The sequence below is a fragment of the Mercenaria mercenaria genome, chromosome 6 (genome assembly GCF_021730395.1).
Source record: "Mercenaria mercenaria strain notata chromosome 6, MADL_Memer_1, whole genome shotgun sequence".
Taxonomy (NCBI): Eukaryota; Metazoa; Mollusca; class Bivalvia; order Venerida; family Veneridae; genus Mercenaria; species Mercenaria mercenaria.
This window is the reverse complement of record NC_069366.1, coordinates 65,291,801-65,316,627: the sequence shown is the minus strand read 5'-3', so window position 1 is coordinate 65,316,627 and position 24,827 is coordinate 65,291,801. Positions and strand designations below refer to the sequence as shown.

General features: G+C 35.7%; 2 protein-coding genes across 2 annotated transcripts in view; one reads left to right on the top strand and one right to left on the bottom strand.

Annotated features, from left to right (window-relative positions):
- The window catches only part of LOC123548562 (SUMO-activating enzyme subunit 2-like), a 132,605-nt gene that overhangs the window by 73,797 nt on the left and 33,981 nt on the right, over positions 1-24,827 (bottom strand). The gene's annotated exons all lie outside the window — the stretch shown is intronic.
- Positions 16,098-23,577, top strand: LOC128557816 (dehydrogenase/reductase SDR family member 4-like). The gene is made up of 8 exons (XM_053546194.1): positions 16,098-16,235; positions 18,046-18,223; positions 19,089-19,166; positions 20,297-20,391; positions 21,204-21,255; positions 21,425-21,559; positions 22,046-22,098; positions 22,922-23,577. The coding sequence occupies exons 1-8, from the start codon at positions 16,186-16,188 to the stop codon at positions 23,034-23,036; spliced, it is 756 nt and encodes a 251-aa protein (XP_053402169.1). The 5' UTR covers positions 16,098-16,185; the 3' UTR covers positions 23,037-23,577.

Here is a 24,827-nt window from a genome sequence, read left to right as displayed (position 1 = left end):
TTGAAGTGAATTAAATACACACGCCATAACGCCGCTGTGCAGAAAAAATAGGCAGTACCGTTTCATCTACCGTTGATTTTATTCCATAACCAGTGGCGTAGCTTCTATAAGGCACTGCAGGCCCGGGCCTGCAGATTATCCCAGAAAGCGAAAAAATAAAAATGCCAAATATGCAATAAAAAATCGAAGGGTAAGGGGGGTTATGCTGTAGAAGGTAATGAATCAGTCACTAACGGGAGCGTACCTGGATGGTTTTGAACTGTACGCTAGATATAAGCAGCATAGTTACGAACGAAGCAGCGATGCTGCGAGTATGATGCAGGTGAAGGAGGGGGTCTCCATCTCCCAGAAAATTGAGCGCTTCAGCGTTAATCTATTTTGTTTGTCACATTTGTACTACATATTACGGAGGTAATCATTTAAAATCAACGTTTAGCACACCGCTCATGCTTAATGGCAGGGATCGTGACATTGTCTAAAAGCAAAAACTGCAACTCGAGCAGCCCAGGATATTTTGAGGAATACAACCATTTTTCGTATACTCTATTTACAATTAAGAGTCCTAATTAACTTGACCATGAAATTGTGTATAGCTCTAACACGGCTGAGACTTAGAACGTTGAAGAATCAGAGTTCTGTAAATTGCTCTACACAATATACTCCCTGTTTTCATACATCAGACATCAATAGTAACAGTAGATATATGGTTATGTTTCAAAATATTTGTGTCACTGAAACACTGTGTCATTCTATGAAATATTTTACTGTACAACTGCCATGACCCGCTCACGCCAAAGGGGCCTAACACTATGGCAGTTTGGGTAACTGCATCTAACTGCTACACACGTGAAAATCGAACATTCGAACCGTGTGCAAAGCTGTCACTATGATTACTTATTTATTTATTTATTATTCATTTAATATCCTCCACAACGTCAAGATTACATAGGCAATGAATGGAACGTTACCTAGCACATTAAAGGTATACTAGGTGTTTTTTTTTTTTTTTTTTTTTTTGTTTTTATCGTATTTGAAATCCTCGTCAGTGCATTAATTTAATGCATTGCGTCTGAATCAGCATTTGGTAAGTTTTTGATACCTCGCACTTTAAAGGTATACTAGGTTTTTTTTTGTTGTAATCGTATTTGAAATCTTCGTCAGTGTTTAATTTAATGCATTGCGTCTGCATCAACATTTTGGCAAGTTTTGGCAAGTTTTTGATTAATGTATCTATGCACACATTGCAAAACGTTTCAAGTTTTCTCACGGGAAACTTAAAATTTTTTAGTCAGATTAAACATCTAATTTTGGCAAATGCAAACGCAAATCTAAATTGCGCGAATTGCTAAAAGTATTTCTGTATTCAGATCTGGATATAGATTAATAGATGTTATTGCAATCATTAATAAAGTCTTCGATATCATGTAAGCAGTGCCGGTTTTCTTACTCGAGATAACGGATAACTATCATTTTTATTCTCCCACTGCTCTGTTTTATTGCATCTTACTGAAACTTGAATAGTAGTCAGGCGGGTGATCTTTTGTGCAAACAGATTCCGACATGCCCAAATTGAGAATACCGAGGTTCAATGGGCAAAGTGATATGTAGATATGTTTGTAGAAAACGCGCGCTCGGTAATTGCCGTATAAACTTGCATGCACAACAGAATCTCGCTTTTGACTGAGTATCGCAACTAGGGGTTTGTGGCAAAATGTTTCGCCGTAAATGGTGGTCTAAATCTAAAACATCCAGTTTATATACATGTACCGGTATGCTGAGATTTAGTGTCAATTAAATATAAATCATTGGCTAAACTTTTTGTAATAGTAGCAAATATTTATACTGTGTTAAGCTATACATGCATTACGTCTTATTTAAAACCTAGGGCATATGTACTCAAAATTACAATAGATGATTTTATACTTAACTTACCTCTGAGACTGTTTAGGGTTTACCTACATAATTGTTTTCCATGGCATTAAAACATTTGCTTTACCTCCATTTTTCGCTTGTTTCTATTAAGTTTGTCACTTAGGCAGACAGAATTTTTGGTTCTTGTGAGACATATCTATGCAAAATGTCTTCTACATGTATAGAAAACTTCAGCTAAACGGATGCACAATATACACATATGTAATTAAGATCATATGACATTACGAATTCATTTAAAACATACGAAGCTTAAAACGATTCACAATATATGTTCGACATCAAATGATATGTCCGTACTCCCTATACAAGGTTTGTTCACTTTTACGCTATAGATCGCAATAATCCAGAAGCCACTGATCATGTGAACTGCAAACTGCAAAGAAGATAAGTATGATATACAGAAATGAAGCACTATCAGTATGCCCAGCTTTGTAAGCAATATGTAATTTAGAAAGAAGAAAAATACACATAGATGTATCGTTCGAAGGTGTTGCCACCGGCCGTTCCTGTGCGGTTCCCACAGTGTTCCTTTATATGTTCATTTTGTTCTCGCTGACAGTTTGTGTCGAATTTGAATTGTACGCACATGCGTATAGGCGTTTACCCAGATACGCGCCTGACCAATATTGAACATGTAGTCAGAGCGTATTTATTAGATATCTCCATGATTAAAAAAATAAAACAGAAACAAATAGTTTCAATTATTTTCTCGCTCGTATACCACCGCCCCGCAAATTATCGCCCCACAACTTTATTAATATTGGCAAATAGACGGTACTTGCGCTGAAAAAAGGGGTTGCGAATGTCATGATCAAATTCGTGGACGGGATTCGAACCCGCGACCTCCGGGTTAGGAGTCCGACGGTACTTACAGGGTTTTTTTTTTTACCAAGGGGAGAAGGGGCCCAGGCGTGTTATTTGTGGGTGGGGGTGGGGAGAGAGGAAATAGCTAGGTATCTGAGCAAAGGGGAATAAAAACCTGATGTAAAGTCATTTTTTGTGGAAAACTGCATGATTTAAAACAAATTTACTGAGGGGAAGGGGCCTATCAGCGGCCCCTATTATGAAGAGGAAAAACCCTGATTTAATTCTACCCCTACACCTCCTTTCAATAATTCGTGAATCTAATGCATATTGAAAACAAAAACTGTTTCAAGTTTATTAAAATTTGAAAGTATTGTTTTTGATTAAAGACGTCTAGACTGTGCTGTAAAATCTGTTTCATAGTACAAAATGCATATCCTTAAGTGCATATACAGCTTATTTTCCAGTTGAATAATTATTGAAATGTGCATCTGTTTAATAATTAATGATGTACTACATTTTATCGGTGAATAAATCAGGAGTACGTAGCACGTGTGATTTAATTATTCGCATCATTTTATCCATCAACAAAATACAGGAACATATTTTTATCAGTCACACTCTGAGTGATATAGGTTTGCTCACAGGCACAGGTCCAGTGTATATTTTTGACTTCCGGTTGTTTCAAACAAGATGGCGCAAAATTTTCAACCTGTGAAAAAAATGTGATTTTTGCTGCATTTACTAGTTCCGGAATGTGATCAGCTAAGAAACAGACTAATATGAAAAGTAAACGACAGAGGTACATATTTACTGAGACAGAAGAGACTCATTATGAACTGATTGATTTCCAAATGATTTATTTTCCGCTGATAACCTGTTAGCCGCCATCAATGGGAAAACGAAATCGACATAAATCGTCACCTGCACATAAACAGACCACCAAAAAATATAGATTTGCTAAGTTCGAGGCTGAAGCTAATACTGATAGTGAAGGTGAGGGTACCGATTACTTTGAACCTATAGACTCCGATATTGACACTGATACCCCATCATTATCTACCCCACCCACCACATCCACATCTTCAGAAATGAGGTTCACTCAAGAAGACATCAATGAACTTAGTGCTAAGTTAGCTCCAACATTGATCAAAGACTTAAAAGCAGCTCTCAAAGAAGAGATTATTAAAGATCTCAGACAAGAAATGGGGGATCTGATTCGCAAAGAGACACATGAACTTAGAGATGAGATTGTACATTTGAAAAGTGAAATAAAGAAATTAAAATCTGAAGTAAAATCAGCACACGCTGATCACGATGAACTGGCACAATATGGGCGAAGGATGTGCCTTGATATTTCCGGTATACCTGGTGACAGTGGCAAAGCTGATGAGGATGTGGAGAAAAAGATTATACAGCACGCTAAGAATGTGGGATTGGCTCTAGAGTCGTCAGATATTGACAAATGCCACCGAAAAGGAAAGCCAGTTAGTAATTACAATCGTAAAGTAATTGTCAAATTTACGAACTCTAAAGCCAGACAGAGAGTATATAGTGCTAGGAAGAAATTAGGCGATGGTATTTTTGTTCAAGAGAATTTAACTCCGTTTCTTGAATACCTAAGTTATGAAACAAGGCAGCTTAAACGGGTGGTCTTGTAACGAAGACCTGGGTAGCAGGATGCAAGGTGTTTGCGCAAGTGACAGGGGAGCCGACGGTTCGCCAAATCATGAATATGGACGACATCAGTGCTATAAGAGAAAGCAAAGCTCCACCAAGTAACTGAGTTTGACAGCTGTCAAAATATGTAAACAAACTTATCGGCATCAATTCGTGACCATTGTTGACATATCTATTGTTCACTCAACCCTGCAATATTAAAGCTACAGTTCGTTTTCGTAAACATGATGTTTGTAAACATTAAATACTGCGTTTTGTAACCTAAACTCAGGGTTCAATCTTTTAGTGTGTCTTGTATAAGAAAGACGTGAGCTCAAGCTAAAACAAAACATATTCAAAAGGTAGAAAGGTCATTCTGTAAATAGAGAAATTTTGATTTGAAAATATATAAACACGGATGACCTAGTAAACGAACTGTACAGTCTATAAAGTAAACAAACGTGTTTATAAACATGGGCGGTTCCAAATGGAAGGGGAAGTAGCATATTAAAGAAATAGTTCGAAAGATATGACTTTTTAACAAATACTCTACGAAAATGAAATAGAAGAACCCATTGGTCTAGAGGTATTAATACTGGACTAGTAAACCGGAGGTTCCAGGATCGAGTCCGGGCAGGAGTTATTTTTTTTTTATTCAATTATATACTTCTCTCGCATTTTCCCTGTCGACATCAGTGCTCCATTCTTTTATCCTTATCATTATCATTATCATTATCATTATCATACATATTTTTTATGTTTTATCTTTTCATTTGAATTTCATTTTAATGTTGGATGTACATTCAAAATGCAAGTTTAAATACAATGAATTTCAAATGTCATCTGCCGTGTCTGTCTCTGTTCCTGGTGCCGTGTCTGTCTCTGATCCTGGAGCCGTGTTTGTCTCTGTGCCAGGTGCCGTGTCCGTAGATTCATCCGCCGAGTCAGTAGCCTCACTGTCAGTTCCGGTCAATGCGATCAACACCGTAGTCTGTGCCTTCTCAGATGGAGCTATGTTCTCCCGCCAGAGCCGTGCCTCTATATCTGTCACGTGCCTGCAGCAGTTCGCCCACGTTGCCCTTGAAATTGATTGTAATCCCTCCTGGATGAGGCGTTTCACGTCAGTCATCTTGAAGCTTAAGTTTCGTCTGGCAATATAACCTGAAAAGGACAAATCATAGCTTAGAAAGAAGCAAATATAAGCTAGACACTTTTACAGACTACACTTATACCCATACTTCAATCATTTCATGAAATACCTTTCAGAGAAGCACAGATGAGTTCTATTGGATTTAGATCTGGATGATATTGTGGCAACCGTATCACAGAGTGTCCATGTCTTGCCAAGATCTGATCTACTGAGAAGATGGGTTCCGCCGGCTGGTGGGTTTTGCAGAGATCGATGAGCTGTCGTTGTTGCAGATCATTGGAGTATTGCACACCTCTCCGTTGCAGCCACTGCTGGATGTGCGCAATTGTCTTAGCCATTGTCGGTAACCAATCTTCTTGTACACTGTGGTACGGGGCGTTGTCAATGTCCAATACCGAAGCTGGTGGTGCGTTTGGTATAAACTGTGTCTCCAACCACTTTGTAAAGTTCTCCTTGTTCATCTCATCATGGTAGTCCCCGGTTTTCGACTTGGCCTTAAACACGAGTTCGCAGCCATTCAGGAACCCATTCTCGTTTCCACAATGTAGGACAATCATCCGTTCTCCTGAAAATAGATATTTTTTTAAAAAATCAATAATTATTATTATCATTGCAATGGAGAATTTCGCACTGTTGACTACTACTTGATTCGGTATACGCCGACCGTAGCCAATATATAAACCGCGCCAGGAGAAAACCAACATAGTGGCTTTGCGACCAGCATGGATCCAGATCTGCCTGCGTATCCGCGCAGTCTAGTCAGGATCCATGCTGTTCGCTTTTAAAGCCTATTGCAATTAGAGAAACCGTTAGCGAACAAGATGGATCCTGACCAGATTGAGCGGATGCGCAGGCTGGTCTGGATCCATGCTGGTCGCAGAGCCACTATTTTGGTTTTCTCATGGCGCGGTTCATATAGCCAAACGTTTTTTTATTACATTTCGAGCGTGTCTTTACATTATTTCAAATCCGAAAACTTATGCAATACCTTTTGACAATGGCACGTGTAGCGAAGCCTCGGAGCTCTGCCAGTATTTTGTCACAGCATGACTGCTGTGGACAAAGGTCTCGTCACAGTAAAAGATGGGATGCCCTTCTTCCCGCGCCTTCCTTATCTTTTTCAGATAACTGATACGTGCCATGACAACATCCTTTCTCTCCATCAGTACCTGTCTCCTAGATATACATCTACGGTAGGTGAAACCTAACTCATGTAAAAGTCCACAAAGGTGTCCCTTACTGCCATCGTACCCTATTGCAGCCTTTAACTCCTTCTGTATGTTGCTCAAGGTGGGGAGCGTTCTCTTCATGTTGTACAAAGATGTTACTGTACGACGCACAAATGATTTGTCGAAGTCATACAGTTGGTACTTCTTCTTGGAGCCTCCTCGGCGTTTCGGTGGTTGCGTGTGATCAGCATTTTTCTGAGAAACTCTCCTGATGGTGGATTCATTCAGCCCAGTCATAGTGCAGGTCCTTTTCAAAGGTGCTTTCAGAGATATTTTTATCCCATTTTCTTTTTCTTAATCGCAGAATTTTTTGATGTTTCGAATGATTGTTTTCGCGTCTTCACTGAGACTTGACATCTTCGCGCAATGCTTCCCATTCAAAAACTGATCAGAAAGGTTTATAATATAGATACACGTAATTTTGCACGAAATTCTCCAATTCCACCATGATATCATTGTGTAAAGTAAAATGTACAATCAGCATATATTATTTACAACATATATATATGAGATGCAGGTTGAAATAATACATATAATTATATGTTTTTAATCAGTTATAAAGAAATTATTTTATAGTTTTCATATTGTCCCAGTGAAAATCTTTAAAAAAAATCAAATATATATGACTTATAAAAAAAGTTTTACTTCACTGGGGATCGAACAAGTAACCTCACGGCAAAAGTCTATGTTATATATACGAACGCCTTACCCTTACACCACCGATCCGTGCTGAAAAGTCATGACAAAATACAGTACATATTGCATATCCGTAGTCCTGAACAACCTTTAAATCGGGCAAGTCTATTTTTATAAGTACAACAACACTGCTGACCCAGTTAAACGAGCTGTACTATATATCGTTACTAATGTGTATAGTATAATGTGTATTGATTTTCACTTACCTTTATTTTACATAAGCAGACGACTTGTTTTCATGTATTGTTACTTGCTGTATTTGAGCTGTCAAAGTGTACTGCACTTATGTTTATATTGTTCTCAAGTTTCCTTATTTTGTATAGTATGTCCATTTTGTAGTTTTAATTCACTATGGCACATTTATATTTATATTAAATCCAGATTCACAAATAGAAATCCCTTGTCTCTGTAGTGCACGAGGAAATATGCACACGGGAAATAACTGATCTACCACACCTGTCCTAGGTAATATGGATTATTTCTCTTGAAATATCTATAATTATTTTTTAAATAGGAATTACATATAATTCAAACTGACAATAAAAGTTTTACTTTTGTTGAAATGTTAATAATAATATGAATAGTTATATGTTTTTCTTTTTCTTGCTAGATGATTTTTTTAGCAGTTTAGGAAAAACGCTTGAAAACTAAGTATCGTTTTAAGTTTATTAAATTATACACTTTGTTTTTGATAATATTAGATTAACAATTTGTATAGTATATTAGACTAAAATTCTGCTATTTGTATAATGAATTTAGAAAAGAACATGTATGTTAATTACTGATATGTTGTTATTTAATGCATGTGTACGCTTTAGAAATCCAGTACCAATTGTAGCTGGGTAAAATATTTGTGTCAATTTGTGACATCTTTTAATTATTGTGCTACTCTCTCATTGAGTCGGAAATTACTTTGTAGATACTAAACATGATCCCGTAGAGGAACTAGTTTCATCTTTTTAGCTTTTGGCTTCATCTCAGTATGTCTCTTCTTAATATTTCTATTATATATTTCACTCTCAGAATTTGTTTGGAAAGTAGCCCTTTGTCGTTGATGTTTCGTCTGTTCTTTGCCTTATCCGAGCCCGGCAGTATTCATTTCACGGTCCGCTGGTCGGTCACATTACATAAAACAGTTGTACTGTATCCGTTTAGGTGAATGATTTAGTGGCTTACCGACCGGCTATTGAACTGTTTAATAACAGCCAGCCATTTCAGAAGCATGTTATTTTAATTATAATTTCTTTACATTTTTTTTATAGTATGGGTGATCAAAATTACACTACACGTGTTATGGTTATTGGACAGAAGTATAGCGATGCTACAACATAGTATTCTTAACATATATTTTACATTTACTATTTTGCTATTAGTATGTAACACTGGTGTTCAAGGGGAGATAACTAACGTTTACCCTTTTGGGTTGATAGGTTCGTATAACCTGATAGTTTTAAGGTTTTTAATAATATTGTCTGGAGATGTTGAAATGAATCCGGGTCCTGAGAACGCGGCTTTGTCAATTTTCCATCAAAATATACGTAGCATTAGAAACAAATCTGAATACATAAAAAAACAATTTTCTGGACTTCGATGTATTATGTTTCACTGAAACTAAATTATCTGCTGACATTACGAGTGATATGATTACATTAGACGGATTTGAATCTATATTCAGAAAGGAAAATTCCTCCCATTCAGGAGGGCTTTTAGTATATGTCTCTAACAACTTTGTATCTAAAAGGATATTTAATTTGGAAAACTTTTTACCAGAATCTATTTGGATAGAAGTTAAATCTGATTTCAAATCATTTTTGATTTGTAATTTGTATCGTCCACCGCAGGCGGCGGTAGAGATATGGGAAAGAATTAATTTATGCATAAAGAAGGCTCTTGAACTTTCCAGTAACATAGTTTTTGTGGGTGATATCAATGAGGATCAGCTAAATTCAAATAATCACAAATTCAGAGATATCCTGATGTTGAATAATATGACGAATGTTATAAACGAACCTACACGTATTAGTCCTTACTCTCGAACATTGTTAGACCCGATTGCTTTAACTAACAATATCCATAGCTTACATTCAGGGATTTTTGAAACTGACAAAACCATAAGCGATCATTTTGGAACATTTTCGTTTATTAAAATTTTTCCCCATCTACAACTGCGTTTAAACGAAGAGTATGGAACTACAAACGCGCAAATTTTAATGAGCTAAACCACAAAATTCGCTCGACAGACTGGACTTTTCTACACTTAAATGATATTAATACCACAACTTTGAATTGCACGTCTACGTTTTTGGAATTAGCAGCATCGTGTATACCGACAAGTCTTGCGACAATAAGACCGAACGATAGGCCCTGGTACAACTCTGAAATTAGAAAAATCTCCCGACAGCGCGATAGAGCAAAACGTAAAGCAGTGAATACGGGAAACCTATCAGACTGGAACATTTACAAAAAGATAAGGAATAAAGTCAACAATATGAAAAAACATGCCAAGGAAATATTTTTTAACAACATTGAATTTACATTAAACGATCTAAGCTCATGTAACCAACGTCACTATTGGAAGATGATTAAATTATTACTAGTCAAAGAAAACTCATCAAGCTGCGGCAAGATTCCACCTCTTTCGAAAACACATGACATTTTTGCATTTTCCGATATAGACAAAGCAAACACATTAAACGATTTTTTTTTTTGTTTCTGTTTCAAACATTGATGACTCGCAAGCTAATTTACCAGAATTTGAACAAAAAACGAACCAAACTTTAAGCACCATTACTGTTACAGAACAAGATGTTATAGACGTTTTATCCAACCTTGTCATAAATAAGGCTACCGGACCGGACGAAATTAGCCATAGAATGCTTAAAGAAACTTCACATTCAATTTGCAAGCCTTTAAATGTACTTTTCAATAGATCTTTACAACAAAATGTATATCCAAGTATATGGAAAGATGCTAATGTAATGCCTTTATTAAAAAAAGGTGACAAATCAATTTCGGCTAATTACAGACCCGTATCTCTTATAAGTTGTGTTGGAAAAGTTATGGAACGTATAATCTTCAAATATTCATATAACTTTTTACATGAAAACAACATAATATATAAAAACCAGGCAGGTTTCCTTCCGGGACACTCTACAGTTTATCAGCTCATTGACATGTATAACCAAATATGCAAAGCATTTGATGATAGGGAAGCAACATGTATAGTTTTTTTTTGTGACATCAGCAAAGCATTTGATAGAGTATGGCGCAAAGGCCTTTTTTTTCAAACTTAAACAATATGGATTTTCTGGTAATGTTTTAAATTGGTTTTCAAATTATTTAAAGAATAGGAAACAAAAAGTTTTTGTCGGCTCCACATATTCTGATGAAAAGTGTATAACCGACGGTGTGCCTCAAGGCTCAGTGCTAGGGCCCCTACTATTTTTGATATACGTAAATGATACAGCTGATTCATTGACAAGTGTCACACGTTTGTTTGCAGATAATAGTTCATTAGCTGTAAGTTCTAAAAGATACAAATTATATTGAAAGTACCATCAACTGTGATCTTGAAACAATATCTATTTGGGCAAAGCAATGGTTGGTTCAGTTCAACGCTGCTAAGACTGAAGTAATGTATTTTTCACTATCCAAAAATAATTGCCATTCTCCTGATATATATTTTCAAAACACACAACTAAATTTTGTTCACTTACATAAGCATCTAGGTGTGACATTTAGCGACGATGGAACATGGCATAAACACACAACAGATATAGCATCGTCTGCCTCCAAAATTCTTGGAACAATGAGAATGCTTAAGTTTAAATTAAAAAGAAGCCCACTTAATCAAATGTATATATCGTATTTAAGACCGGTTATTGAATATGCCTCCTTAGTATGGGATAGCTGTACTTTGTACGAGAAAAATATTCTTGATAGTATTCAGTATGACGCTTCGCGAATAGTAACCGGTCTAACAAGATCTGTTTCGATAGATAAACTTCTTCGCGAAATTGGATGGGTATCATTGTCGGACAGGAGAAAAATGCAGAAATTAATTTTAGTTTATAAATACAATAATGGCGAATTACCTGATTACTTGAATGATATTTTTCCAGAAACAGTTCGTGATGCTAATACATATAATTTAAGAAATAATGACAACTATGCTACAGTTGCTCGACGTCTCGAAATTTATTCAAAATCAGTAATACCATCATCTATTAGAATTTGGAACAATTTAGATATAGACACACGTAATTCTCAAACACTCGCAGCGTTCAAATACAAACTTAAGAAAATGTTCCAACCGCCAAAAGTTCCGCCTTATTTTCTATTTGGTGACAGATTTCTTCAAATACACCATGCTAGAATCAGAAACAATTGTAGCAATCTTAATGCTGATTTGCATTACAATCACCTACGGGATAATTCTACATGTAACTGCGGATTTTGGTTAGAAAACGCTGAACATTACTTTTTATGTGTCCTTTGTACTCTGATCAGAGGCGTATCTTATTTACAAACACTCGTGTATATCATCCTCTCAGTGCAAATAAACTACTCTTTGGAATCAACCATTTAAGTGTCGAAGATAATAAAAGGCTATTTCAACATGTTCACTGCTTTATCAAATCGACAAGAAGGTTCGAAAATGATTAATATGTTTTTAGATTTAAATTAAGATATTTTCAACAATGGCTGTCTGAGGTGTATATTCGGTGTTTGCGATGAGCTTATGGGCGAGAAATATCAACGCATGGTTTCTTTTTTCCCTCCTTCTCTCTTTTTTCTTAAATCAAATATTACTTCTTCATTGTATTTTTCATTATTTTTGTTTTTCTTCTTCCTTTTTTTTCATTTTAGAACTGCATTATAAAATAAAATGTTCTTTTATTTCATGTAAATGCGACGAAAATACAAAGAAAATAATGCTCATTTTGTTACTAGCAGTATGACATCTGGGAAGGGCCAACCCGCTAATGTTTTTAAAACTTGTGGCCCAACCCTTTTGCTTTTTTATGTAATCTATATATCCATGTATTTGTAATATTCTTACATTTAGTTCGTTGTTTTTTTTGTATGCATGTCTTGTAAATTTGTATTGTATTTGTATGGAAAGCAATGAAATATGATTAAACTAAGTGTATATCTTTTGTTTAATATAAAAAAATCCCTTTTTTCACACAGATATACTTTTTAATATGTTAGTCAAACGAAAAAAACATCTATGACCAAAAATCCGGTCACAGTATCATATATACGCTGAAAAGGTGAACTATGCGAGCGTAACGCCATGGGAAGCTACTCGGCAAACTTGTAGAACATTCCAAAGTCGGAGTTATACACTTGCAGTTGCAGCCGCTACCTGCATGACTGCACCTTCGAAACATTTAAAGCCTTCCATAAAAACTAAACTGACCCCATAAATTGCTTTGAAAAACACAATACATGTCTCTACGAGCGAAATATTTCAGTTATCCTCGGTGGGACGTGTTCCTGTTTTTATCACTTCGTTTGGCAGCTGAAATCGCCGGGGATAACTGAAATATTTCACTCGTAGAGACATGTATTGTGTTTTTCAAAGCAATTTATGGGGTCAGTTTAGTATTTATGGAAGGCTTTAAAAATTTCGAAGGTGCGATCATGCAGGTAGCGGCTGCAAGTGTATAAACTCCGATTTTGGAATGTTCTACAAGTTTGCCGAGTAGCTTCCCATAGCGGTACACTCGCATAGTTCACCTTTTCAGTGTATATGATACTGTGACCGGAATTTTTGTCATCAATTTTTTTCCATTTGACTAACATATAAAAAGTATATCTGTGTGAAAAAAAAGGATTTTTTTTTATATTAAACAACAAATATACACTGGACCCGTGCCTGTGTGTTTGCTATTTCTTTTATTAGCACTCAGCAAAAAATAAACAGAATTTGTTTTTTGTGAATGGATAAGGAATATCACATCGAGAACTGATACAATAACTCGCGCTACCTGCTTATAAAAATATTTAATTGCATCAATTGTCAATGTGATATATTCCATATCCACTCAAAACAAACAAATTCTGTTCATTTTGTTTTGCTGAATGCTAATAAAAGAAATAGAAAACCAATATCACTCACAGTGTGACTGATTTGGAACTGATGATACTGATGTTGGGTCAGTTATACTTAGTTATGATAACTTAGTCATAAACTGAACTTTGATCGTTTTTGTGTGCTTTCATTGTATTAAACTCCTCCGCTTAGCATTGGTTTTATTCCGCCAGAATGGCTCAGAATGCACCACAGACACTAGTTTTTCAAAATTTTCGTGGGGAGGATAACCCTAATACCCCACTACCAAAGTCGCTTCTTCGGCGCATCGGGCCTGCAATTTATAAAATGCCAACTACCCCCTGATAACAGTCCATTCCAGATGCAATATTCCATGATATAAGTGCAGAGAGCTAATTCCACAGGCACGATTCCAGTGTACATTTTTTGTTTAATTTAAAAAAATATCATTTTTTTTTGACACAAATATACTTTTTATATGTTAGTCAAATGAAAAAAAAATTGATGACAAAAATTCCGGTCACAGTATCATATACACTGAAAAGGTGAACTATGCGAGCGTACCGTTATGGGAAGCTACTCGGCAAACTTGTAGAACATTCCAAAATCGGAGTTTATACACTTGCAGCCGCTACCTGCATGATCGCACCTTCGAAACTTTTAAAGCCTTCCATAAATACTAAACTGACCCCATAAATTGCTTCGAAAAACACAATACATGTCTCTACGAGCGAAATATTTCAGTTATCCCCGGCGATTTCAGCTGCCAAACGAAGTGATAAAAACAGGAACACGTCCCACCGAGGATAACTGAAATATTTCGCTCGTAGAGACTTGTATTGTGTTTTTCAAAGCAATTTATGGGGTCAGTTTAGTTTTTATGGAAGGCTTTAAATGTTTCGAAGGTGCGGTCATGCAGGTAGCGGCTGAAAGTGTATAAACTCCGATTTTGGAATGTTCTACAAGTTTGCCGAGTAGCTTCCCATAACGCTACGCTCGAATAGTTCACCTTTTCAGTGTATATGATACTGTGACCGGATTTTTGGTCATAGATGTTTTTTTTTCATTTGACTAACATATTAAAAAGTATATTTGTGTGAAAAAAGGATTTTTTTTATATTAAACAAAAAATATACACTGGACCCGTGCCTGTGGCTAAATCCTGAACAAACGCTTTGCATGAGTCATTTTCCGTTTTCTACGAGCGTTTCCGTTATAAAAACTTTTTTTGTGGTAATTGCAAATATGGTACATACGCTATACATTAGTGATATGGTCTCACGTACCTATTAAGAGCGCGTTTATAAAAATAATCGCGTAAATATGTCTTTTAGCAGTTACTCTAAAAACAAAATGGCGTCATTTTGAAGAAAAAAAAATCAAAAGAAAGAAGTCCGGCAAAACAGCAAAATTTGGTACACCCCTACTTTTTGCACTTTATTTCGCATAATGGTTTGATAAAAGTTGTTAATAAATTATGGCATGATAAATAGAATAACAGGTTACTGTCTTTTGAGAAATGGATTTCTCAGACTTGGCTAGATATGGTCCGGAAGGAGCTCGGCAAGCCTCGCTACTTCCAGGACCATATGTAGCCTCGTCTGAGAAACCCTTTCTCAAAAAACTGTAACCTGTTATTCTCTATTTCTCATGAGACTTTATTCTATTCAGATTGAACATACAGATATTAGCGGTCTTGCTACATCACAAAAGGGGGACAATAGTCGTGAGAAATGCAAGCTTGCTAGGCTTGATTCTTTTGATACATGGGTTAATGCTTGGACTGGATCGCTTCAAGGCAGTATTTGTTAATAGATTTAGTGAACTTTAATGCTATTGCTATACAGAAGGGTTTGAGTTCTGCTCAGCCTGATGCTAGAGGGCGTGGACGGTAGCTTGCATTTCCACTTTCGTACCGAGCCTGTAACATTTTCATTTATGTCGTGTTGGGCGACTTGTGGTTTTCCACTTCCTACTATTTAATAAAATTCTAACTTTTGGGGAGGAATTTCAATAAGAAAAACACATACTCTGTTACCAGAAGCTTTCATTTCATCAGTACACCACACATAGCCATATATCTAAACAGGTATTTCAACTATCATAAAAGGTACAAAAATCAATTGAATAACTCCTGAGGGATGGATTCCGTAGTCCCTGTACGCAACCACGATAACCTACAGTATATGAGAAATCCTCAAGAGACACAGTGGAAACGCACTATAAACATTACTGACGTCGAATTTAATTGGTAAAGAAAGAAGCTTACATTTGATAAAACGAATTTAACATTTGTATCTTTCCGCTTTGATTTTATTAAACTGATTGAATAAAATTGATAAAATGCTGGGCATATCCTCGCATTTTTTTTTCACAAGTCCTTTAATAAATTCAATATAAAAAGACACTCATGAACTATCCTCTATTTATTGCAATATAATTTGTTACATTAAAGTTGTTGTAAACTGCGGATATATTTAGTCCGTCACCTTTCCGCGGTAGACCACTCGGATTACAGGTAGGTACGACGGGTAACAATCAAAGTACTCGCACTACTGTCTCCTATCCGCTATCTCTTCGATCTAGAAAATGAACTCGAGTTCGACATTAAAAGTTTGGTTATTAAAATTAATGTGTACATGGAACTGTAAAGAATGGGGAAATTAACTGGAAAAGTTGCAATTGTAACAGCTTCATCTGATGGGTATGATTTAATATTGTGTTTTGTTTATTATAGACTCTTATCTTGATCTACGGATAAACACGATAACTTACTGTAATTTACATGAAGTGTGGAGTTGTAATTTATATGACCTCTTGAGCACGACTCAAGCTATCTTGTGTGTATAATACATGACATCATGGGCACGACGCTAGCTATCTTATGTGTACATCTATTATACATGACATCATGGGCACGACCCTAGATATCTTGTGTGTATTATACCCGACCTCATGAGCACTACACTGGCTGTCTTGTGTGCATTATTCATGACCTAATAAGCACGACGGTAGCAATCTTGTGTGTATTATTCATGACCTAATAAGTACAACGGTAGCTACCTTGTGTGTATTATTCATGACCTTATAAGCAAGACAGTAGCTATCTTGTGTGTATAAAACATGGCATCATGAGCACGACTCTAGCTGTCTTATGTGTTATTCATGACCTAATAAACACGACTCTAGCTGTCTTATGTGTATTATTCATGACCTAATAAACACGACTGTAGCTATCTTGTGTGTACTATGCATGACCTAATAAATACGACTGTAGAGCTATCTTGTGTGTATTATACATGTCCTCTTTCAACAGCACATATCTAGCTGTCATGTGTGTATTATTGATGACCTACTAAACACGACTGTAGCTATCTTGTGTGTACTATGCATGACCTAATACACACAACGGTAGCTTTCTTGTGTGTGTAATACATGATCTCTTGGTCACGACTCTAGCTGTTCCATGTGTATTATTCATGACTAAATAAACACGACTGTAACTATCTTGTGTGTACTATGCATGACCTAATAAACACAACTGTAGCTATCTTGTATGTATTATACATGACCTCTTTCAAGAGCACGTATCTAGCTGTCATGTGTGTATTATTCACGATTGTAGCTATCTTGTGTGTACTATGCATGACCTAATAAACACAACTGTAGCTATCTTGTGTGTATTATACATGACCTCTTTCAAGGGCACGTATCTAGCTGTCATGTGTGTATTATTCACGACTGTAGCTATCTTGTGTGTACTATGCATGACCTAATTAACACAACTGTAGCTATCTTGTGTGTATTATACATGACCTTTCAAGAGCACGTATCTAGCTGTCATGTGTGTATTATTCATGACCTAATAAACACGACTGTAGCTATCTTGTATGTATTATATATGACCTCATGAGCGCGTCGTTAGCTATCTTTTGCACTTTATATATGAATTCGACTCCGCTATCTTTTGCACTTGACCTCATGAGAACAACTCAGCTTTCTTCTGTATATTATATATGACCTCATGAGCACGACTCAGCATCTTGTGCACATTATATATGACCTCATGAGCACGACCCAGCATCTTGTGTACATTATATATGACCTCATGAGCACGACTCAGCATCTTGTGTATATTATATATGACCTCATGAGCACGACTCGGCTAGCTATATTGTGCGCTTCATATATTATACCATGAGCACGACTCGGCTGTCTTGTGCACACACCGCTATCTTGTGTATATTATACATGGCCTCATGGACGCGACTCAGCTGTCTTGTTTGTATCATCTATGACTTACGACTCCGCTATCTAGAGCACATAATATATGACCTCACGAGCACGACTCTGCTATCTTATCTTCTTTATAGTTTTATTTCTTCACATCTTAAGGTTGTGTACGTACAATGCCTATGTGTCAGAATCGTGCCAGCAGGGACTATATATATAGATAGATATATATCAGTTCTTTGAGAAATTTTCTCAAAAGATTTTTTTCTTTTCATGTACAGAATCGGACTTTCAATAGCAGAGCGACTTGCTGAAGATGGTGCTAAAGTTATGATAAGTAGTAGGAAACAACAAAATGTTGACAAAGCCGTAAAAACATTGAAAGGCAGGGGGCTTAATGTGTCGGGGATAGTATGTCACGTGGCGAAGAAGGAACATAGGCAGAAAATGATTGAACAGGTGATTTTTCAAAGAAAGATGACTAAATAAGACACGACCTATAACCTCTATTAGTCATCATTGTGACATTCGACTTACAAACGTACATGTTCAGTTTCTTAAAACTACCAACTACCGGGCTAAGACAGCCAGCTACTATATACATAGAGAATATTAGGTTACTTTATTGGGCGAGTTGAAGAAAATATATTAGGCGAGGCTCTGCCGAGCCTTATATTTTTTCGTAGACGAGCCTAATAATTTTTTTTTTTTTCAGACAGTAATCTAATATTCTATTTATCCTACCTGCTCAGAAAATTGGGAAAAAGTTGTTGGAAAGAGCAAAATCGTGCAGACTTGACTCATATATGACGTTTGGAATTGCATTATTCAATTTGTGGATAAAATTGAAAAAATGCAATAACTGTTTCGTTTCTGGATAAAAACTTTTAATATTACACTTATTTTCTTAGTTAGAACATTTCCAATACAATGATAACAGTTTCAATGAAAACTGCGGAAAAAATGTTTTCAAAATTTCCGGCTGAAATGCTGTAAAAGTGAAAAAAAGCGATAACTTTTTTGTTTCAGGATAAAAACCTTTGATTTGACCACTCATTTTCTAAGTTCAGACATTTCCAATACAATGGTGATGGTTTCAGTGCAAAATTTTGATAAAATATGTGATTTCAGAAGTTCCCGAGTGATATCTTGACACTGACTAGATAAAGCAAAGTTTATTAGGCAGGCCGATTTTGTGCTATATCTTGTATGAGGGTAGGATAAATGTTATTTTTTCTCATTTCTTATTGTTCCTTTTGTTCGTCATATGGTAGAAGGAATGAAGTAGTTGCATCGCGTCTTTTTTAACAATTTTCTGTTTCAGACGGTGAGTGAATTTGGTGGGATCGATCTGCTTGTTTCAAATGCAGCAGTAAACCCGATATTTGGTCCCATACTGAATGTAAGTACAGTTGCACCTGACTTTGTGGCCGCCTGTACTAACCAGCAATTTGCCATAAGTAGCCAGTCAGCTAACTTTCTAAATTGATTTTTATTCTAATTTGATCTGACTTAAGCAACCACCTGCCTTAAGAAGCCAAATTATGATACTCCCTTAGCCGCTTGCTTGATACAGGTTTGGCTGTAGATAAATATAGCCTTTGGTGTATTCTGTTCTTTTTGAGCTTTAAAATCGATATTAAAGAAAGGCAACATAATGACTACATGAATATATAAGTTTCTTCTAGTGAATAATTGTGGTTTCATCCCATTCATCATCAAGACAGTAATCCACTGGTGTTCTAAAACAAAAAAAGGGAAGGATTTCTGCAAAGTTTCATTACCTTAAAGCCATCTAAGCCAACCTAAAAGCCTTTCATAACGCTGAAAGAATTTTCATCATCGGACCACAGTTGAAAAGGATATGGGTTTGAAATTTTAGAAAATGGCTGATCAGGGAGGCAGCCATTTTAGTGTGTTTATGACGTCATTTGCACACTGCTAAATTCTTTATTTAGTAAATAACCTTTTGAATAGATTACTTTCATATGCTTCTTGAGTGTAAGATGTGAAAAAGGTGGTTTCTTTCATTTGCAAAAAAGTAGAAAACATATTTTACAGAAATAAGTAAATACTGTTCAAACTTTATGTTGTAGAAAATTAATAAATCCGCCATTTTATTTTTGTTGCCATGGAAACAAAATGGCCACCATTTTGATCAAATATCTAAATGCTCATAACAAACTTGATTTTAGTTCTTAAAATGATTTAAGAAATCTTAGCAGATGGAATTAACATAAGAACAACATTGCCTTTCCCTTTAAGGTATTAGATCCGTAATGACAATCGTCAATGACCGTTCAGTTACGTATTCTACGAGTATGCGATTTCGGCATTTTCCGGCAGGTAAGAAAATCCACCTGCTTTGTGACCGCCGGAGAATGCCGACGCGGGATACGAAGTATTCATAATCACACGGAAATTGCCGACAGTCATTAAGGGTCCACTTTTTGTTTTTAATTATGTGTACTGTCTAATAAATACGTATCGAAAAACTGCTATAAATCTGAAACCTTTTCTTTTTGCAAACAGTCTACAGAAGACGCCTGGGATAAAATATTCGAGGTTAATGTTAAAGCAACATTTTTCCTTATCAAAGAAGTTGTGCCATACATGGAAAAAAGAGGGTAATCTTGTACATTTTGTAATATTTTATTCATTAAAATGTATGTGCTTCTAAAATACGTCGTATGTAGCAGTCGCATTTCTGTAGAATTTGTTTCTCGCTGGTCTTGTTCGTTTGACTATTTCTATCATTCTGTACATACTCTTATTCAAGTAGTGTTCTGAAATGTTTGGTACGTGTCTAAAGACAGTCGGAACGGTTCCTATTGATATCTACGATCAATGATTTCAGTACGACTAGATACCAGAACGGAGCAGAGTGTTGTTTTATTATTTTGACGATAGCTAGGAAAACTACTCTGAAATATTTTAGAGCACTTGTCACAAAGGCAGAGTCACTTGTCGCCAGCAGACATGAAAACACAATATGGCGTTGATTTTGGAAGATTCGAACTTATCAAATGAGCAAAAAGAAGCCTTACTTTAGATGAGAGGAATGAAATGCTAAGAGTCTTAAGGAGACAAGTTTTGGAGGTCTTTACACAGCAGAGAGATGAAAAAATGCAACCAGACATGCATTTGAGAGCGGCGAAAACTTTGAAGTTCTAACACGAAAAACAAGAGCCGAAGAGCATGAAATGAAGCTAGACAAAAAAAAAAACACCACTTAATCATTTTATTTATTCATATTATGATGTTACCTTAATTAATATTCAGATAAGTAATAATTGTCATTTTGATTATGACTTTTAAGGAAAGACCTCTTTGATTTGACCAAAACACGACACTCCGGTGACAATGGGGAAATGCATTTTAATGTAATTTCGAAGTCTGTTTTAACAGTGGTAACATGTCACAAATATGTTTGTTTCAGGGGTGGATCAATCGTCATTGTTTCTTCAAATGGTGGCTACTCGCCGTCCGAGGTATTCATCTTGGCTTCCTTTTTTACTGTCTTATCTATTTATGTTTATAATGAATTAATTGTGGATTTTGTCTGCACACTTAATTAAAGTTACAAAAACGTTACATAGACTGCTTTTCTCTATCATACATCGTAATAAGAAATAAATACATGTATTTTCAACTACACAGCTAATGGGCGTATATTCAACCAGTAAAACTGCATTGTTTGGACTGACGAAGGCCCTTGTCCCTCAGCTGGCCCGGATGAACATACGTGTCAACTGTATTGCACCGGGACTTATCAAAACCAGGTTCAGCGAAGCTGTAAGTAAAATGACAGTCGGCAATTTCGGTGCAGTCACGTACCAGCGTGTGCTTATTCGGTATCCTTCGGATATTAAAGAGAATTGCTTTTCCAATTATATATTGTCATTACGGAGTGGAAAACTGTCTTCTGGCCAAACAGCGCAGCTTTAACCCTTAACCTACTGTGCAGTCTGATCACGATCTAGACTGGTCGCAACTTTTAGGCAGAATCAGTCGTGTCCAGCATGATAAGGGTTAACACACTACTAAATGCATGAATAGACGTATACATGTGGAAAATAAACTTTTGCACTGAAGTTCGTATGTTGTAGAAAAGTTAAACTTTATATTATTTTATATTTTGTTTAATGCAGGAATAAAGTCGCCACGATTGTGTTATGAATGCTTCTCTTTTTTATTGATTGTAATAATATATGGAAGAATGAAGCCACTGTATGACAAAACTCTTGTTATGCTTCTCAAACTATATTGATTTTATTTAAGATTTGGAAGAATGAAGCCTCCGACGAGTTTAAGAAAAGCATCCCGTTAAAAAGGTAAAAAGTCTTGCAGGAATATAAATCATTCGATTTGTTTGAACATTTCTTGAGAGAAACTGTACATTTTTTGTGGTCCCTACGCATTTAAGATGTCCGATATCAAACAGAAATGAATTTAAATCTTTTTAAGCTGGTTGCTGCACCAAAAAATTACCTTTGTAACATATGTGTAAAATTGAAAACAAAAATATATATTTAAGAAATCTAGGCATTCAGTAGACTAGGGAAGTTGTTTTTAAGTTTAAAAAGAAATGTCGGGTTTCAATTTCTATTAACCCCTTTTGTCTGTCTTGGTTGCACAAACTAGATATATTGATTAAGTAAGAAACAGTTGGAAAAAAAAAGAATGTATCTTTCTTTGTATATTTTTCAGTAGCGTAATCACTGTCAAATGGAAAAGTAAAAATTAAATTTTGTTGAAATTGAAAAGAATTAAATATCTATGTACAAAATATATATTTATATAAAGGGAGGTAGTACATACAAACGTTAGTTGATAGATGTTGCAAGTAATACTTTTCTCAGAAATATTTGACAAAATTTAGTTCAGTCTTAATACATGCTTTAGTTTATTGTTTTGGCAACTATAGATACAGGAATTTCCTGGGCAAACCATGACATTTAAAATCCTATAAAAAAATAATTAAATGATACAAAGTGTTTAGTGTTTTATCTTTGTGTGAAGTCTTCAAGAAACTCGGTTTTATTCCGTTAGCTATGATAAAATGTACATTTCTCCAAGAACAGCTTGATTAAGCACTGCATTATGGATTTTGTAAAAAAAAAAAACAACTATAAAACAACTATCGGTGTATTACAGATTTGGGGAACCAGATGAATGTGCAGGGATTGTTTCTTTCCTTCTGTCCAAAGACGCCTCATACGTTACTGGTGAGACAATTGTTGTGTCCGGGGGAACTTCCAGTAGATTGTGAACAAAGCGCAACACATGCAGGGACCTCGCATTTCAGCATTCAAAAGGGAAAAATATAAACTATTCGTCGTGACGTGGATCCATTCATAACGGCAGTTTAACGGTGCACATATCTTAAATACGTGCACTGAAATGACCAGTATCAGGTGATGTTGCTCTAAAAGGACATCAAACTCATTATTACGCTCAAAGCAGGAAAAAAACAACAGAAATCTAATCTAAAATACTATATTGTACTTCAAATATTTTGTGAGGTACGATAGTAACATATTCCGACAAGACCTTACAACAAATTGCCAAGACGCTATGCAATGGGTGACAATGTTTTTATTTTCTAATAAACACCAAATGTGTGTATAGCGTATTTTTTTGAACAGGCAAAAATGGCTGAAGTACGTGTAAACTAAAACGTTAACAATATATATTAATGTACGAAATCGATAAACGGCTGGGCATTTTCTCAAATATTGTGAAAACTTGTTCATGTTTTTAATATGAAATGTGGGTCGACCTAGTATACCTTTAATAAAACATAAAAAGGACATTCGTAGCATTTATGATTATATCCAGTATGTTTTACAGATACTTCGACTCCCTAGCAATTATACTCAGAAGGAGAAAGTCAGTCTTCTTTATCATACATGTTACAAATGAAGACTTTCAGCGGGCTTACCGTTATCATCAACTGCGAAAAATAGTATTTAAGAAAATCATTATCGTGATTCACATTTGGTTTTGAAATTTAACGGGAATTTAAAAATACTTCTGCGACAGTATACATTAAAACCAGAAGTTTATGGAGATGTTTTTACATGTTTGAAGATTCTGTGTCATTGCAGGCGTTTTCAGTCGAGTCTGGTAATAGCATTTAAACGTTTTATTAAAAGATGTAATGACCCGAGACATCGTGTATGTTTGGTGTTCGTCCTTTTAAAAGGTGGACGCTACGCTTTCCTTTTTGGTGGTATCTGTTGACACAGGAGGGAGATTCTTTGTTCTTAAAGCCAACTGGGACTAATAAGTGTTGATACTTGACTTCTGTCTTATTTATCACATGATGAATTCTACTCCTAGTGAGATTTGTGATTAGACACTATATATAGTGTCCAGTACGAGTATACGCTTTAAGGTGTCTGTACTAGAAAGGAAGAAGAAGATATAGTCATTCTGTCCCTTGCAAACAAATGTTGTCAAAAAAGAGATAGTAACGCCGTTCGAGGAATTATTATATAAATAACCCAAATGACCTGGACCCGTGGTTATAAAACATTCAGTCTCAGCTGAGTTTGATAATGAAACTTTATTTGTCATTTATTTCTAAATAACATGTTTTAGAGTAAATTTTAACTTAAGAACTATTTTCAGGTGGCTATTCAGTATTGATGGTCAGTCTCAGTTGGTATTTAACCTTGAAGTTCTAGTAAAACTGATATTAATATTTTAAACTCAAACTCAGCTGAGACGGAAAAATGCTTTGTGAACACAGGGCCAGGACTCCTGATTTATTGATAAGCCTTTGAGGTTATACCAAATAGGTTAATGTATTTTGTCTGAACTTGTGTCGTTTTGAAGACGTCTAGATATAACGCTATGCATTTCTATTTTTTTAAGTGGCAAATGACAATTAGCAGAAATCTGTATATATATATCTTACTAAAATCTGTACAAGGTCAGAGCCCATACCTTTCTCTTCTGGAGTTCCGCAGCGCATATAATATGACTTCCCACAAAATATCCATTTTAAAGTGCGTCTATTCGCAAATGACACTGCAATATACACCTTTGGCCTTTT